General features: G+C 39.5%; 1 protein-coding gene across 1 annotated transcript in view; it reads right to left on the reverse strand.

Annotated features, from left to right (window-relative positions):
* Positions 1-2,480: 2,480 nt before the first annotated feature.
* Positions 2,481-18,333, reverse strand: part of LOC133564759 (F-BAR and double SH3 domains protein 2-like) — a 163,783-nt gene continuing 147,930 nt past the window's right edge. Inside the window, 4 exon segments of the mRNA XM_061919244.1 lie at positions 2,481-2,978; positions 7,034-7,212; positions 7,215-7,253; positions 11,825-12,002. Coding sequence (XP_061775228.1) covers positions 2,481-2,978; positions 7,034-7,212; positions 7,215-7,253; positions 11,825-12,002 — 894 coding nt within the window.

The raw sequence follows: 18,333 nt of genomic DNA on the forward strand, positions 1-18,333 counted from the left end.
CTGGACTCTCACTATTATGTTGGATCCACTATGGACTGGACCGTCACACTATTATGTTGGATCCACTATGGACTGGACTCTCACTATTATGTTGGATCCACAATGGACTGGACCGTCACACTATTATGTTGGATCCATAATGGACTGGACTCCCACTATTATGTTGGATCCACTATGGACTGGACTCTCACTATAATGTTAGATCCACTATGGACTGGACTCTCACTATTATGTTAGATCCACTATGAACTGGACTCTCACTATTATGTTAGATCCACTATGGACTGGACTCTCACACAATTATGTTAGATCCACTATGGACTGGACTCTCACACTATTATGTTAGATCCACTATGGACTGGACTCTCACTATTATGTTGGATCCATAATGGACTGGACTCCCACTATTATGTTGGATCCACTATGGACTGGACTCTCACTATAATGTTAGATCCACTATGGACTGGACTCTCACTATTATGTTAGATCCACTATGAACTGGACTCTCACTATTATGTTAGATCCACTATGGACTGGACTCTCACACAATTATGTTAGATCCACTATGGACTGGACTCTCACACTATTATGTTAGATCCACTATGGACTGAACTCTCACACTATTATGTTAAATCCACTATGGACTGGACTCTCACACAATTATGTTAGATCCACTATGGACTGGACTCCCACACTATTATGTTAGATCCACTATGGACTAGACTCTCACTTTTATGTTGAATCCACTATGGACTGGACTCTCACTATTATATTAGATCCCCAATGGACTGGACTTTCACACTATTATGTTAGATCCACTATGGACTGGACTCTCACTATTATGTTGGATCCACTATGGACTGGACCGTCACACTATAATGTTAGATCCACTATGGACTGGACTCTCACTATTATGTTAGATCCACTATGGACTGGACTCTCACTATTATGTTAGATCCACTATGGACTGGACTCTCACTATTATGTTAGATCCACTATGGACTGGACTCTCACTATTATATTAGATCCACTATGGACTGGACTCTCACTATTATGTTGGATCCACTATGGACTGGACTCTCACTATTATGTTGGATCCACTATGGACTGGACTCTCACTATTATGTTAGATCCACTATGGACTGGACTCTCACTATTATGTTAGATCCACTATGGACTGGACTCTCACTATTATGTTAGAAATAAAATGTGTTTAAAATTGGACATTTCAGAATAATAAACCCAAATTAATTAATCCATAATTAATTCCAAACTAAAATCTGTGATTATTCAACTAAAATAATTAATCAAATAACCCAAATTATTTCTAAAATTGAATATTTTGAATATTACATTTTATATTTTGAATATTTTGAAATATTTTTCAATATTTTCCATATTTAGTTGGGGACCCCTAATGTAGACCACAAGAAAGTCTATACTTTTAGAAAAAAAGTGCGCCTTATATATGAAAAAGGATCAAAAATAGACTAGTCAAGTGAATTATATTTATATAGCGCTTTTCTCTAGTGACTCAAAGCGCTTTACATAGTGAAACCCAATATCTAAGTTACATTTAAAGCAGTGTGGGTGGCACTGGGAGCAGGTGGGTAAAGTGTCTTGCCCAAGGACACAACGGCAGTGACTAGGATGGCGGAGGCGGGAATCGAACCTGCAACCCTCAAGTTGCTGGCACGGCCACTCTACCAATCGAGCTATACCGTATTTCCTCGAATTGCCGCCGGGTATATAGTATGCGCCTGGCTAGAATTTCCGCCGGGTCAAACTCGTTTCGCCAAATAATTAGCAAATGCCTAGAATTTCCACCGGGTCAAACTCGTCACGTCACGAGTGACACTTCACCTGTCATCATTTTCAAAATGGAGGAGGCGGATTTCAATCATTTGAAATCAAATTAAGAGCTATTCAGTAGGATTTAAGGTCCAAGCTACTGAGTATGCTAAAAAGAACAGTAAGCAGCTATGTTTTATTAATATACCGTAGCTGCGTGTGTCAAATATGAGTCATTAAATGACTCCCGCCTCCTGGTGGTAGAGGGCGCTAGTGATCCTTCTTGCGACTACTCGGCTGCAGAAGAAGTGACAACAAGCAGCGATCGTTGATTTTTTCCTCTCGCTTGCACTTTTAACATGGAGGATTACATATCTAAAATAAAACAGTTTTCTAAACTGGACTTTCAATGGAAACAGGAGGTAATAAAGGAAGATCTCCATCGAGACAGAGAGACTTTTAAAACTGAAGAAAGATAAGGAAGACTTCTATAAACAAGTTATCGATGCTTTTGATCAGAAGGAGCTGGCATGGACTTCATTTATAAGTAAAGGTAAGACCATAGTAACGTTTTTTTTATTAAATGTGCTTTTCATGATGGTATCCTTACATCACACTCAAATTTATAAGCGCAGGCCTATATTTACCGCATGCTTTTGGTAAACGCCGGAGTGAGAAGAGGTTTTAAATTAATTAGCGCCCCGGCGGCAATTCAAGGAAATACGGTATTCATCGGCGGTCCGCCCTATGGTCCAGAAAAGACAGTAATCTGTTGATGCTGTGGACTTTGTTGAGTCAACATGAATTGTTGTGTGCAAACATGCCGGCCGCATACTAACAGGTCGTAGTTTCCCCGGGCCTCCCTCGGGCGCACATCTGGGCGGCTGCAGCTGGAAGCCGGGCGACACCGGGCTCCTTCCGGAACTTAGATCTGAAGAGAGACGTGGCGGTGAACGGCGGAAAGTGTCATGGCGGGAGGGGAAGTGAGGCTTACTCGGCGTGGTGAGCGGCGTCCGGTGTGAGGCGGCGGGGATGGGGAGCTTGTGCTCGCCGTTGAGCGCGGCGGAGGGCGAGCGCGGCAGAGACGGCGGCGTGGTGGTCTCGGGGCTGGTGAAAGGGCTGATGGGAGGCTGGTCGTACAGCGGGAGAGGCGGAAGGCAGGATGGCAGCTTTGTGGAGGGCGACACCTTCAGGAGGAAACAAATAATTGGAGAGAAAGAACTGGTGACAGTGAACTGCTTCAATTGGGACCAAAAGTTGGACCTGGTCCTGCAGCTCCTGACTCTAAATACTCCCAAATCAGCCATTTAAAATAAGTTAAATACATGTAATTTACGCACCTTTTTTTTTTAACATATAACATGCCTTTTAAAAAGAAAAAAATAACTTTAGGATAAGACACATTGTATGAAAAATAACACAATATTCAATGATAGTAAACAGGCTCAGTTGGTAGAGTGGCCGTGCCAGCAACTTGAGAGTTGCAGGTTCGATCCCCGCTTCTGCCATCCTAGTCGCTGCCATTGTGTCCTTGGGCAGGACACTTTACCCACCTGCTCCCAGTGCCACCCACACTTAAAAATATAGACCGACCGACCGACCGACCGACCGACCGACCGACCGACCGACCGACCGACCGACCGACCGACCGACCGACCGACCGACCGACCGAGTAGCTCGGTTGGTAGAGGGGCCGTGCCAATAACTTGAGGGTTCCAGGTTCGAACCCCACTTCCACCATCCTAGTCGCTGCCGTTGTGTCCTTGGGCAAGACACTTGACCCACCTGCTCTCAGTGCCACCCGCACTGCTTTAAATTGAACTTGGATATTGGCTTTCAATATGTAAAAGTGCTTTGAGTCACTAGAGAGAAGCGCTATATAAATATAATTCACCGACGCCGACCGACCGACCGACCGACCGACCGAGTAGCTCGGTTAAATGGAACTTAGATATTGGCTTTCAATATGTAAAAGCGCTTTGAGTCACAAGAGAGAAGCGCTATATAAATATAATTCACCGACCGACCGACCGACCGACCGACCGACCGACCGACCGACCGACCGAGTAGCTCGGTTAAATGGAACTTAGATATTGGCTTTCAATATGTAAAAGCGCTTTGAGTCACTAGAGAGAAGCGCTATATAAATATAATTCACCGACCGACCGACCGACCGACCGACCGACCAAGTAGCTCGGTTAAATGGAACTTAGATATTGGCTTTCAATATGTAAAAGCGCTTTGAGTCACAAGAGAGAAGCGCTATATAAATATAATTCACCGACCGACCGGCCGACCGACCGGCCGACCGACCGACCGACCGACCGACCGACCGACCGACCGACACCGACCGACCGACCGACCGACCGACCGACCGACCGACCGACCGACCGACCGAGTAGCTCGGTTGGTAGAGGGGCCGTGCCAATAACTTGAGGGTTCCAGGTTCGAACCCCACTTCCGCCATCCCAGTCACTGCCGTTGTGTCCTTGGGCAGGACACTCTACCCACCTGCTCCCAGTGCCACCCACACTTAAAAATATATACAGTATATTGCCAAAAGTATTTGGCCAACCTTGTTTTTAGGAGTTGGGCTTAGCCCCTTAGTTCCAGTAAAAGGAACTTTGAATGCTCCAGGATACCAAAATATTTTAGACAATCCCATGCTTCCAACCTTGTGGGAACAGTTTAGAGCGGGCTCCTTCCTCGTCCAACATGACTGTGCACCAGTGCACAAAGCAAGGTCCATGAAGACATGGATGACAGAGTCTGGTGTGGATGAACTTGACAGGCTTGCACAGAGTCCTGACCTGAACCCGATAAAACACCTTTGGGATGAATTAGAACGGAGACTGAGAGCCAGGTCTTCTCCACCAACGTCAGTGTGTGAGCTCCCCAATGCACTTTTAAAAGAATGGTTGAAAATACCTATAAACGCACTCCGCAACCTTGTGGACAGCCTTCCCAGATGAGTTGAAGCTGTAATAGCTGCAAAAGGTGGACCCACATCATATTTAAACCCTATGGGTTAGGAATGGCAAAGGGCCAAATACTTTCTGTATACAGTGGTTTTGAAAAGGAAAAATATCATAATGGCCCCTGCTTGCTTTGATTTTCAGTGTACAAACTTTGAACGCCCCTGATTATTACAGTTGCCTCATAATTAGCGAAGACAGGAAGTGCTGGACGCATGACTCAAAAGTGTTATTTGGACTTATTATGTCTCCAAGCATCTGGGAAGGGAGAGGCCGTATCCTTCCTGTTGCTCAAAGGGTGGGGGGGGGGGGGGGGGGGGGGGGGGGGGGGTGTCACGAGGTGTCAGTGAACGCCTCGCTGACAGAACCAAGCACGGAGGAAGCCGAGTGGCACAGCAGGAAGTGTAAACTCAGTGCTGCACTTGGATAAGACACTTTTTCCACACACAATCAATGCTGGGAACTGAAGAATGGGACTTTTCAATACACAATTCCTGCATGTGAACGCAGAGGGGCGGGGGGGGAGACACTGTCAGTAACTACAGTCCATTGCTACATCTGTAAGTGCAAGTTAAAACTCTACGATGCAAAGCGAAAGGCATTTATCAACAACACCCAGAAACGTTGCCGGCTTCGCTGGGCCCCGAGTTCATTTAAGATGGACTGATGCAAAGTGGAAAAGTGTTTTGTGTCCACACTTCAAATTGCTTTTTGGAAACTGTGGACGTCGTGTCCCCCGGACCAAAGAGGACAAGGACCATCCGGATTGTTCTAGGCGCAAAGTTGAATAGGCAGCATCTGTGATGGTATGAGGGTGTAATAGTGCCCAAAGGCCTGGGTAACTTACACATCTGTGAAGGCACCATTAATGCTGAAAGGTCCATACAGGTTTTGGAGCAACATGTGTTGCCATCCAAGCAACGTTATCATGGACGCCCCTGCTTATTTCAGCAAGACAATGCCAAGCCACGTGTTACATCAGCGTGGCTTCGTAGTAAAAGAGTGCCGGTACTAGACTGGCCTGCCTGTAGTCCAGACCTAAAATACCACAATGGAGACCCCCGGACTGTTGAACAACTTAAAGGCCTACTGAAATGAGTTTTTTTTTTATTTAAACGGGGATAGCAGGTCCATTCTGTGTCATATTTGATCATTTTGCGATATTGTCATATTTTTGCTGAAAGGATTTAGTAGAGAACATCGACAATAAAGTTCGCAACTTTTGGTCGCTAATAAAAAAGCCTTGCCTGTACCGGAAGTAGCAGACGGTGTGCGCGTGACGTCACGGGTTGTGGAGCTCCTCACATCTGAACATTGTTTACAATCATGGCCACCAGCAGCTAGAGCGATTCGGACCGAGAAAGCGACGATTCCCCCATTAATTTGAGCGAGGACGAAAGATTCGTGGATGAGGAAAGTGAGAGTGAAGGACTACAAAAAAAAAAATAGACTATTCAGATTATTCACGCAGCTACGGTATATTAATAAAACGAAGCTGCTTGCTGTTCTTTTTAGCTTGGACCTTAAATCCTAATGAATAGCTCTCAATCTTCTTCCCTTTATGCGATTTCAAATTATTGAAATCAGCCTCCCCCATTTTGAAAATGATGACAGAGGGAAGTGTGACTCGTGACGTCACGAGTTTGACCCGGCGGTAATACTAAGCATGCGCTCAATCAATCAATCAATCAATCAATGTTTACCTATATAGCCCTAAATCACTAGTGTCTCCAAGGGCTGCACAAACCACAACACAAACCACTACGACATCCTCGGTAGGCCCACATAAGGGCAAGGAAAACTCACACCCAGTGGGACGTCGGTGACAATAATGACTATGAGAACCTTGGAGAGGAGGAAAGCAATGGATGTCGAGCGAATTATTTTGCGAAGCGAGTTTGACTCAAGGCGAGGCGGCAATTCAAGGAAATACGGTATTTACGACCTTTTCTGTGAACTGTTTACAACCTTTTCTTTTAAACCGTTGTATTCAAAGGCGATGGCTGTTTACGACCCCCGGTCCCTTACAAACAGCAATTGTCATGCAATCAGGGAAAAGTCCAAATAAAAGAGGCGGCGTACAATCTTTGCTGGGAGGCTGTAGAAGAGTACAGCTCAGACGTCTCTCTTCAAATTGAGCCAAATTTAATTCTGTCTCTGTTTAATTCTTTGCTTCTTGTCTTGTTTAATAGATGTCATCAGGGTTTGAACCTGACACTGCAGGTACTGAACATAACAGTGAGACTTCTGTATGGGCGGTACTCTACCTGTATTCCGTTGGGCCCTCCCACACCGGTCTCGCCGTTCTCCGTCAGATCCTCCACCAAAACCGAGGGGAAAACGCCCACCCGTCCGTTGAGCTCCCCCTCCCAGAAGCCGTCGTCGGTCTGCGTGTCTCGGCTCAGGAGGCGAATCACCGCTCCCTCCGCGAACGTCAGCTCCTCTCCGCCTGGCCCTCGTAATCGTACAGCGCCCGCACGAACACCACTGCGGGGGGAATAATAATAATAATGGATTAGATTTATTAGATAAGCACATTTGTGCAGAAAATAATGCGAAGAAGAAGACATAAATAATGCTTTCACTATTTAGAACGTCAATATTTGTTCATTGTGAATAACGGGCAAAAACTCCAGTTTTCCTATAATTATACCTTTTTTACAAATGGAGTTTGTTAGAGGAATATTCGTCCATTTTTGAGCAAAATGGAACACTATACATCCTTTTAATTGAGGGCCACATCGCAGTTATGTTTGCCCTCCGGGGGCCACTTCTAACCGGCAATGATATTATTACACAATTGCCTATGCATTTGATGATTTGTTTTTTTATGTACAATGTAAAAAAAAATGGTAGATTTTACAGTAAAAAATGACAGGTCAGTCGCAAAAATTTTACCGTAAAATTGACAGTGTTTTTTTTAAGCATGTTACTGTAAATGGGAGAAAAAAAACAGTACTATTGTTTTTCACGGTACAAAACTGGCAGCTGAGTTGATAGAATTTTACTTTTTTTTTTTTTTTTTACTGTAAATATAAAACTGCATTTTCACAGTAAAATTCTGGTAACTTAAATGCCGGATTTGACCGTAAAAACCCCAACTGAAGATTTTACCTGGTTTTATTGTGAATAGCAAAAACAGTGCCAGCGTGTTTTATAGTAAAAAAAACTGGCAACTCAGTTGATAGAATTTTACAGTGTTTTTTTTTGTTTTTTTTTACTGTAAATATAAAACTGCATTTTTACAGTAAAATTCTGGCAACATAGCTGCCGGATTTTACTGTAAAAACGACAACTGTAGATTTTATAGTGTACTATTGTGAATAGCATAACAGTACCACGGTTTTTTACAGTAAAAAACTGGCACCTCAGTTGATAAAATTTTACAGTGTTTTTTTTGTTTTTTTTACTGTAGAGATAAGGCCGTATTTTTACAGAAAAATTTGGGCAACTTAGCTGACGGATTTGACCGTAAAAAACCACAACTGTAGATTTTGCCGTGTACTATTGTGAATAGCAAAACAGTACCACCGTTTTTTACAGTAAAAAACTGGCACCTCAGTTGATAAAATTTTACAGTGTTTTTTTTGTTTTTTTTTACTGTAGAGATAAGACCGTATTTTTACAGAAAAATTTGGGCAACTTAGCTGCTGGATTTGACCGTAAAAACCACAACTGTAGATTTTGCCGTGTACTATTGTGAATAGCATAACAGTACCACCGTGTTTTACAGTAAAAAACTGGCAGCTCAGTTGATAGAATTTTACTTTTTTTTTAAATTTTTTACTGTAAATATAAAACTGCATTTTCACAGTAAAATTCTGGCAACTTAGCTGCCGGATTTGACCGTAAAAACCACAACTGTAGATTTAACCGTGTTTTATTGTGAATAGCAAAACAGTAACACCGTGTTTTACAGTAAAAAAAACTGGAAACTCAGTTGATAGAATTTTAGTGTTTTGGGTTTTTTTTTTTTACTGTAAATATATTGGCCCTGCGATGAGGTGGCAACTTGTCTAGGGTGTACCCCGCCTTCCGCCCGATTGTAGCTGAGATAGGTGCCAGTGCCCCACGCGACCCCAAAAGGGAATAAGCGGTAGAAAATGGATGGATGGATAAAACTGCATTTTTACAGTAAAATTTTGGAAACTTAGCTTCCGGATTTTACCATGTACTATTGTAAATATCAAAACAGTATCACCGTGTTTTACAGTAAAAAAAAACTGGAAACCCTGTTGATATAATTTTACAGTGTTTTTTTTTTTTTTTACTGTAAATATAAAACTGCATTTTTACAGTAAAATTCTGGAAACTTAGCTTCCGATTTTACCATGTGCTATTGTGAATAGCAAAACAGTACCACCGTGTTTTACAGTAAAACAAAGTACCAACTCAGTTGATAGAATTTTACAGTTTTTTATTTTTTTTTACTGTAAATATAAAACTGCATTTTTACAGTAAAATTCTGGCAACTTAGCTGCCGGATTTGACCGTAAAAACCACAACTGTAGATTTTGCCGTCTACTATTGTGAATAGCAAAACAGTACCACCGTTTTTTTCCGTAAAAAACCGGCAGCTCAGTTGATAGAATTTTACAGTGTTCTTACTGTAAATATAAACTGCATTTTTACAGTAAAATCCTGGCAATTTAGCTGCCGGATTTTACCGTAAAAACGACAACTGTAGATTTTCCCGTCTACTATTGTGAATAGCATAACTGTACGACCGTTTTTTACAGTAAAAAACTGGCACCTCAGTTGATAAAATTTTACAGTGTTTTTTTTGTTTTTTTTTTACTGTAGAGATAAAACTGCATTTTTACAGTAAAATTCTGGCAATTTAGCTGCCGGATTTTACCATAAAAACGACAACTGTAGATTTTACTGTGTACTATTGTGAATAGCATAACAGTACCATCGTTTTTTACAGTAAAAAACTGGCACCTCAGTTGATAGAATTTTACAGTGTTTATTTTTACTGTAGAGATAAAACTGCATTTTTACAGTAAAATTCTGGCAACTCAGCTGCAGGGATTTTACCGTAAAGCGACAACTGTAGATTTTACCGTGTACTATTGTGAACAGCAAAACAGTACCACTATTTTTACAGTAAAAAACTGGCAGCTCAGTTGATTGAAATTTACAGTGTTTTTTTACTATAATATAAAACTGCATTTTTACAGTAAAATTCTGGCAACTTACCTTCTGGATTTTACCGGAAAAACCACAACCGTGGATTTTACCGTGTACTATTGTGAATAGCAAAACAGTACCATCGTGTTTTACAGTAAAAAAAGTGGCAACTCAGTTGATAGAATTTTAGAGTGTTTTTTTTTTTTTTTTTACTGTAGAGATAAAACTGTATTTTTACAGTAACATTCTGGCAACTTAGCTGCCGGATTTGACCGTAAAAACGACAACTGTAGATTTTACCGTGTACTATTGTGAATAGCATAACAGTACCACCGTTTTTTACAGTAAAAAACTCGCACCTCAGTTGATAGAATTTTACAGTGTTTTTTTTACAGTAGAGATAAAACTGCATTTTTACAGTAAAATTCTGGCAATTTAGCTGCCGGATTTTACCATAAAAACGACAACTGTAGATTTTACCGTGTACTATTGTGAATAGCATAACATTACCATCGTTTTTTACAGTAAAAAACTGGCACCTCAGTTGATAGAATTTTACAGTGTTTATTTTTACTGTAGAGATAAAACTGCATTTTTACAGTAAAATTCTGGCAACTCAGCTGCAGGGATTTTACCGTAAAGCGACAACTGTAGATTTTACCGTGTACTATTGTGAACAGCAAAACAGTACCACTATTTTTACAGTAAAAAACTGGCAGCTCAGTTGATTGAAATTTACAGTGTTTTTTTACTACAATATAAAACTGCATTTTTACAGTAAAATTCTGGCAATTTAGCTGCCGGGATTTTACCGTAAAAACGACAACTGTAGATTTTACCGTGTACTATTGTGAATAACAAAACAGTACCACCGTGTTTTACAGTATAAAAAACTGGCAGCTCAGTTGATAGAATTTTACAGTGTTTTTTTTTTTTTGCTGTAAATATAAAACTGCATTTTTACAGTAAAATTCTGGATACTTAGCTTCCGGAATTTACCATGTACTATTGTTAATAGCAAAACAGTACCACCGTGTTTTACAGTATAAAATACTGGCAACTCAGTTGATAGAATTTTACAGTGTTTTTTTTTTATTTTTTTACTGTAAATATAAAACTGCATTTTTACAGTAAAATTCTGGCAACTTAGCTTCCGGATTTTACCGTAAAAACCACAACCGTGGATTTTACCGTGTACTATTGTGAATAGCAAAACAGTACCACCGTGTTTTACAGTAAAAAAAAAAGTGGCAACTCAGTTGATAGAATTTTACAGTGTTTTTTTTTTATTACTGTAAATATAAAACTGCATTTTTACAGGAAAACTCTGGAAACTTAGTTTCCGGATTTTACCATGTGCTATTGTGAATAGCAAAACAGTACCACCATGTTTTACAGTAAAAAAAAAAGTGGCAACTCAGTTGATAGAATTTTACAGTATTTTTTTTTTTTTTTACTGCAAATATAAAACTGAATTTTTACAGTAAAATTCTGGCAATTTAGCTTCCGGGATTTTACCGTAAAAACAACAACTTTAGATTTTACAGTGTACTATAATGAATAGCATAACAATACCACCGTTTTTTTACAGTAAAACAATGAATAAAAAGATCATTTAAAAAAATAAAAATAAAAACTATAACTAGCACGCATATATCTAAACAAAATGCTTTTTTTTTTTTTTTTTTTTTTAAAGGGTTTTTAAGCCTTTTTAAAAAGCATCCACAGTCTGTGGTGCCCTCAGGTGGTCAGGGAGAGCATTCGTACCTTTGTCCTTGGAGGATGCCATTTTTTGTGGTCCCCTTCATTTAGAAAAGTATCGAAAAGTATCGAAATACAATTTGGTACCGGTACCGAAAACAACACTAGTGCCTCAACAACATGTGGTTGTAGTACAGTTGTGCTATGCTAGTCACAATCCTTACTGTTAACATCTCCGTTGATGCAGCCGGAGTGCAACTCTGGCTCGGTGGAATTGGAAGAAGTGTGCGAGCGAGCGTCCAGCGTTGCCAGGGACTGAAGCATGCTCAGCAAACTGTTGGAGGCGGGAAACTGCAGATACTTCTCGGGAACATAACCCACGTGTCCGACTTTATTGCGAGCCTGCGGGGACACGTGCAAAGATTTCGGGACGTCACTCCAGACAAAGCGGGATTGGACGGCACAAACAGTTGAATAATATCAAGTTTGTGTAAAAACTTGAAGGGATCCCCTCTGGTCAACATATGAAATAACAAGTGTGTGTAAGAATGTTAAGTTTTCCCCCTCTGGCCGACATATGTAATAACAAGTGTGTGTAAAAATGTGAAGTTTTTCCCCTCTGGTCAACATATGACATAACAAGTGTGTGTAAAAATGTGAAGTTTCTCCCCTCTGGTCAACATATGAACTAACAAGTGTGCGTAAAAATGTGAAGTGCTCCCCCTCTGGTCAACATATGAAGTAACAAGTGTGTGTAAAAAAATGAAAGTGCTCCCACTCTGGTCAACATATAAAATAACAAGTGTGTGTAAAAATGGGAAGTTTTTCCCCTCTGGCCAACACATGAAATAACAAGTGATTGTAAAAATGTGAAGTGCTCACCTCTGGTCAACATATGAAATAACAAGTGTGTGTAAAAAATTGAAAGTGCTACCACTCTGGTCAACATATTGAATAACAAGTGTGTGTAAAAATGTGAAGTTTTTCCCCTCTTGCCAACATATAAAATAACAAGTGCATGTAAAAATGTGAAGTGCTCACCTCTGGTCAACATATGAAATAACAAGAGAGTGTAAAAATTTGAAGTGCTCCCTTTCTGGTCAACATATGTAATAACAAGTGTGTGTAAAACTGTGAAGTTTTTCCCCTCTGGCCGACATATGAAATAACAAGTGTGTGTAAAAATGTGAAGTGCTCCCCATCTGGTCAACATATGAAATAACAAGAGAGTGTAAAAATTTGAATTGCTCCCCCTCTGGTCAATATATGTAATAAGTGTCTGTAAAAATGTGAAGTTTTACCCCTCAGGTCAACATATGAAATAACAAGTGTGTGTAAAAATGTGAAGTGCTCCCCTTCTGGCCAACATATGAAATAACAAAAGTGTGTAAAAATGTGAAATGCTCCCCCTCTGGTCAACATATGTAATAACAAGTGTGTGTAAAACTGTGAAGTTTTCCCCGTCTGGCCGACATATGAAATAACAATTGTGTGTAAAAATGTGAAGTGCTCCCCATCCGGTCAACATATGGAATAACAAATGTGTGTAAAAATTTAAGTTTTTCACCGATGGCCAACATATAAAATAACAAGTGTGGGTAAAAACTTGAAGTGCTCCCCCTCTGGCCTGCATATGAAAAAACAAGTGTGTGTAAAAATGTGAAGTTTTTCCCCTCTGGTCAACATATGAAATAACAAGTGTGTGTAAAAATGTGAAGTGCTCCCCTTCTGGCCAACATATGAAATAACAAAAGTGTGTAAAAATGTGAAATGCTCCCCCTCTGGTCAACATATGTAATAACAAGTGTGTGTAAAACTGTGAAGTTTTCCCCCTCTGGCCAACATATGAAATAACAATTGTGTGTAAAAATGTGAAGTGCTCCCCATCTGGTCAACATATGGAATAACAAATGTGTGTAAAAATTTAAGTTTTTCACCGATGGCCAACATATGAAATAACAAGTGTGGGTAAAAACTTGAAGTGCTCCCCCTCTGGCCTACATATGAAAAAACAAGTGTGTGTAAAAATGTGAAGTTTTTCCCCTCTGGTCAACATATGAAATAACAAGTGTGGGTACAAACTTGAAGTGTTCCCCCTCTGGCCTACATATGAAATAACAAGTGTGTGTAAAAATGTGAAGTGCTCCCACTCTGGTCAACATATGTAATAACAGGTGTGTGTAAAAATGTGAAGTGCTCCCCCTCTAGTCAACATATGAAAAAACAAGTGTGTGTAAAAATGTGAAGTTTTTCCCCTCTGGTCAACATATGAAATAACAAGTGTGTGTAAAAATGTGAAGTTTCTCCCCTCTGGTCAACATATGAACTAACAAGTGTGTATAAAAATGTGAAGTGCTCCCACTCTGGTCAACATATGTAATAACAAGTGTGTGTAAAAATGTGAAGTGCTCCCCCTCTAGTCAATATATGTATCAACAAGTGTGTGTAAAAATGTGAAGTTATTCCCCTCTTGTCAACATATGAAAAACAAGTGTGTGTAAAAATGTGAAGTTTTTCCCCTCTGGTCAACATATGAAATAACAAGTGTGTGTAAAAATTTGAAGTGCTCCCCTCTGGTCAACATATGAAATAACAAGTGTGTGTAAAAATGTGAAGTTCTCCCCCTCTGGTCAACATATGAACTAACAAATGTGTGTAAAAATGTGAAGTGCTCCCCCTCTGGTCAACATATGAAATAACAAGTGTGTGTAAAAATGTGAAGTGCTCCCCCTCTGGTCAACATATGGAATAACAAATGTGTGTAAAAATTTAAGTTTTTCACCGATGGCCAACATATGAAATAACAAGTGTGGGTAAAAACTTGAAGTGCTCCCCCTCTGGCCTACATATGAAAAAACAAGTGTGTGTAAAAATGTGAAGTGCTCCCCCTCTAGTCAATATATGTATCAAGAAGTGTGTGTAAAAAAGTGAAGTTATTCCCCTATCGTCAACATATGAAAAAACAAGTGTGTGTAAAAATGTGAAGTTTTTCCCCTCTGGTCAACATATGAAATAACAAGTATGGGTAAAAACTTGAAGTGCTCCCCATCTGGCCTACATATGAAATAACAAGTGTGTGTAAAAATGTGAAGTGCTCCCACTCTGGTCAACATATGTAATAAGTGTGTGTAAAAATGTGAAGTGCTCCCCCTCTAGTCAATATATGTATCAACAAGTGTGTGTAAAAATGTGAAGTTATTCCCCTCTCGTCAACATATGAAAAAACAAGTGTGTGTAAAAATGTGAAGTTTTTCCCCTCTGGTTAACATATGAAATAACAAGTGTGTGTAAAATTGTGAAGCGCTCCCCCTCTGGTTAACATATGAAATAACAAGTGTGTGTAAAAATTTGAAGTGCTCCCCCTCTGGTCAACATATGAAATAACAAGTGTGTGTAAAAATGTGAAGTGCTCCCCCTGGTCAACATATGAAATAACAAGTGTGTGTACATATTTGAAGTGCTCCCCCTCTGGTCAACATATGAAATAACAAGTGTGTGTAAAAATGTGAAGTTCTCCCCCTCTGGTCTACATATGAAATAACAAGTGTGTGTAAGAAATTGAAATGCGCCCCCTTTGGCCAAAATGAACAACAAAAATAAAATAAATATGTATATAAAGACATACTGTAATAACTTGAAGTAAATAATGAAGATTAAAAATCAATTACAAAGAAAAAAAATTAATAAAATGAACTAAAAGCAGTTTTTTTCCCACGAGTCGGATTTTTTCTTATAAAATTGGGAATAATTTCTCATATTCCTTCTGTTTCTGTAATATTGCAATATTTTCTCGTAAACATTAATTTATGTAAAAAATTATTACTTTTTCATGCAAAATGGTGACATTTGTCATATAAAATTCTGATCTTTATCACAATATTATCAACTTTTTTGTTGTTCTTATAAAATAGTGACATTTTTTGATTAAAATTATGACTTTTGTCATAAGTGAAATTCTGATTATTGTTATAATATTGTCAACATTTTACAGTTTTTTTTTTTTTTTAAATAAAATTGTGACTTTTGTCGAGTAAAATGACGACCCTTTTAATAAAACTGTCATGATCCGCTACTTGGATCATGTCATATTCTGTTTTTGTTCCGTCTTTGTATCACATCCTGTTTAGTATTTTTCTTCCTTAGTTCCTGGTGGCACTTCCTGTTTGTTTCCGTTGCCATAGTTACGTATTAGTGTCACCTACATCTTGTTTTTCACGCGCACCTGCTCTGTGATTATCTCCTTTATTTAAGCCTGCCCTTTTTGTTTCTGTAATATTGCAATATTTTCACGTAAACATTAATTTATGTAAAAATTATTACTTTTTCATGCAAAATGGTGACATTTGTCATATAAAATTCGGATCTTTATCACAATGTTATCAACTTTTTTGTTGTTCTTGTAAAATTGTGAAATTTTTTGATTAAAATTATGACTTTTGTCATAAGTGAAATTCTGATTATTATTATAATATTGTCAACATTTTAAAGTTTTTTTTTTTTTTTAGAAAATTGTGACTTTTGTCGAGTAAAATGACGACCCTTTTAATAAAACTGTCATGATCCGCTACTTGGATCATGTCATATTCTGTTTTTGTTCCATCTTTGTTTCACATTCTGTTTAGTATTTGTCTTCCTTAGTTCCTGGTGGCACTTCCTGTTTGTTTCCGTCGCCATAGTTATGTATTAGTGTCACCTACATCTTGTTTTTGACGCGCACCTGCTCTGTGATTATCTCCTTTATTTAAGCCTGCCCTTTTTGTTTATTCGGTCTCGCAGTCTAGTTTGCTGTCCGATGCAACAGGTGACGTCGTTATCCCCGATTGTGGTAAAAGTAATTTTATATTTGTTAGCTTCCACGCTATTCCTCTGTTTGCTTCCCTAGCTCACATGCTAGCGCCTTTTGTTCTTTCCAGCTCCCATGCTAGTTCTGTTGGTTTTCTCTTTAGTGCCTTGTGCAAGTGTTTTTGTTCTTAGTCTGTTTTATAGTTTAAATAAATCTTAATTTCTTTTCTTCACGCCGTGTCTTATCCGACTGCATCAACGAGAGAACGCACCCGCATCACCAAAATGCCAGCAAAGCGTCACAAAAACTGTCAACATTTTAAGCTTTTCTTGTAAAATTGTGACTATTATTTGATAAAATTCCAACTTTTATCATATTACTGCACAAATGTTCATTTTTTTTCTTGTAAAATTTTGACTTGCGTTGAGTAAAATTACGACTTGTATTACAATACTGCCAAAATCCTCAGTTTTTCTTGTGAAATTGTGACCTTTTTCTTGTGAAATTCCAACTCATTTTTCACAACATAGTCCTAAAGAGGTAGGCATTTTTCTCAGGTCTCCAGAAGGTCAGAAATACGTGTGTGTGTGTGTGTGTGTGTGTGTGTGTGTGTGTGTGTGTGTGTGTGTGTGTGTGTGTGTGTGTGTGTGTGCGTGTGTGTGTGTGTAGTATTTGTCTTCCTTAGTTCCTGGTGGCACTTCCTGTTTGTTTCCGTAGTTACGTATTAGTGTCACCTACATCTTGTTTTTCACGCGCAACTGCTCTGAGATTATGTGTATGTGTGTGTGTGTGTGTGTGTGTGTGTGTGTGTGTGTGTAGTATTTGTCTTCCTTAGTTCCTGGTGGCACTTCCTGTTTGTTTCCGTAGTTACGTATTAGTGTCACCTACATCTTGTTTTTCACGTGCAACTGCTCTGTGATTATGTGTGTGTGTGTGTTTGTGTGTGTGTGTGTGTGTAGTATTTGTCTTCCTTAGTTCCTGGTGGCACTTCCTGTTTGTTTCCGTAGTTACGTATTAGTGTCACCTACATCTTGTTTTTCACACGCAACTGCTCTGTGATTATGTGTGTGTGTGGATGTGTGTGTGTAGTATTTGTCTTCCTTAGTTCCTGGTGGCACTTCCTGTTTGTTTCCGTAGTTACGTATTAGTGTCACCTACATCTTGTTTTTCACGCGCAACTGCTGTGTGATTATGTGTGTGTGTGTGTGTGTGTGTGTGTAGTATTTGTCTTCCTTAGTTCCTGGTGGCACTTCCTGTTTGTTTCCGTAGTTACGTATTAGTGTCACCTACATCTTGTTTTTCACGCGCAACTGCTCTGTGATTATGTGTGTGTGTGTGTGTGTGTGTGTGTGTGTGTGTGTGTAGTATTTGTCTTCCTTAGTTCCTGGTGGCACTTCCTGTTTGTTTCCGTAGTTACGTATTAGTGTCACCTACATCTTGTTTTTCACGCGCAACTGCTCTGTGATTATGTGTGTGTGTGTGTGTAGTATTTGTCTTCCTTAGTTCCTGGTGGCACTTCCTGTTTGTTTCCGTAGTTACGTATTAGTGTCACCTACATCTTGTTTTTCACGCGCAACTGCTCTGTGATTATGTGTGTGTGTGTGTGTGTGTGTGTGTGTGTGTGTAGTATTTGTCTTCCTTAGTTCCTGGTGGCACTTCCTGTTTGTTTCCGTAGTTACGTATTAGTGTCACCTACATCTTGTTTTTCACGCGCAACTGCTCTGTGATTATGTGTGTGTGTGTGTGTGTGTGTGTGTGTAGTATTTGTCTTCCTTAGTTCCTGGTGGCACTTCCTGTTTGTTTCCGTAGTTACGTATTAGTGTCACCTACATCTTGTTTTTCACGCGCAACTGCTCTGTGATTATGTGTGTGTGTGTGTGTGTGTGTAGTATTTGTCTTCCTTAGTTCCTGGTGGCACTTCCTGTTTGTTTCCATAGTTACGTATTAGTG

This window comes from Nerophis ophidion, linkage group LG13 (genome assembly GCF_033978795.1).
Source record: "Nerophis ophidion isolate RoL-2023_Sa linkage group LG13, RoL_Noph_v1.0, whole genome shotgun sequence".
Lineage (NCBI taxonomy): Eukaryota > Metazoa > Chordata > Actinopteri > Syngnathiformes > Syngnathidae > Nerophis > Nerophis ophidion.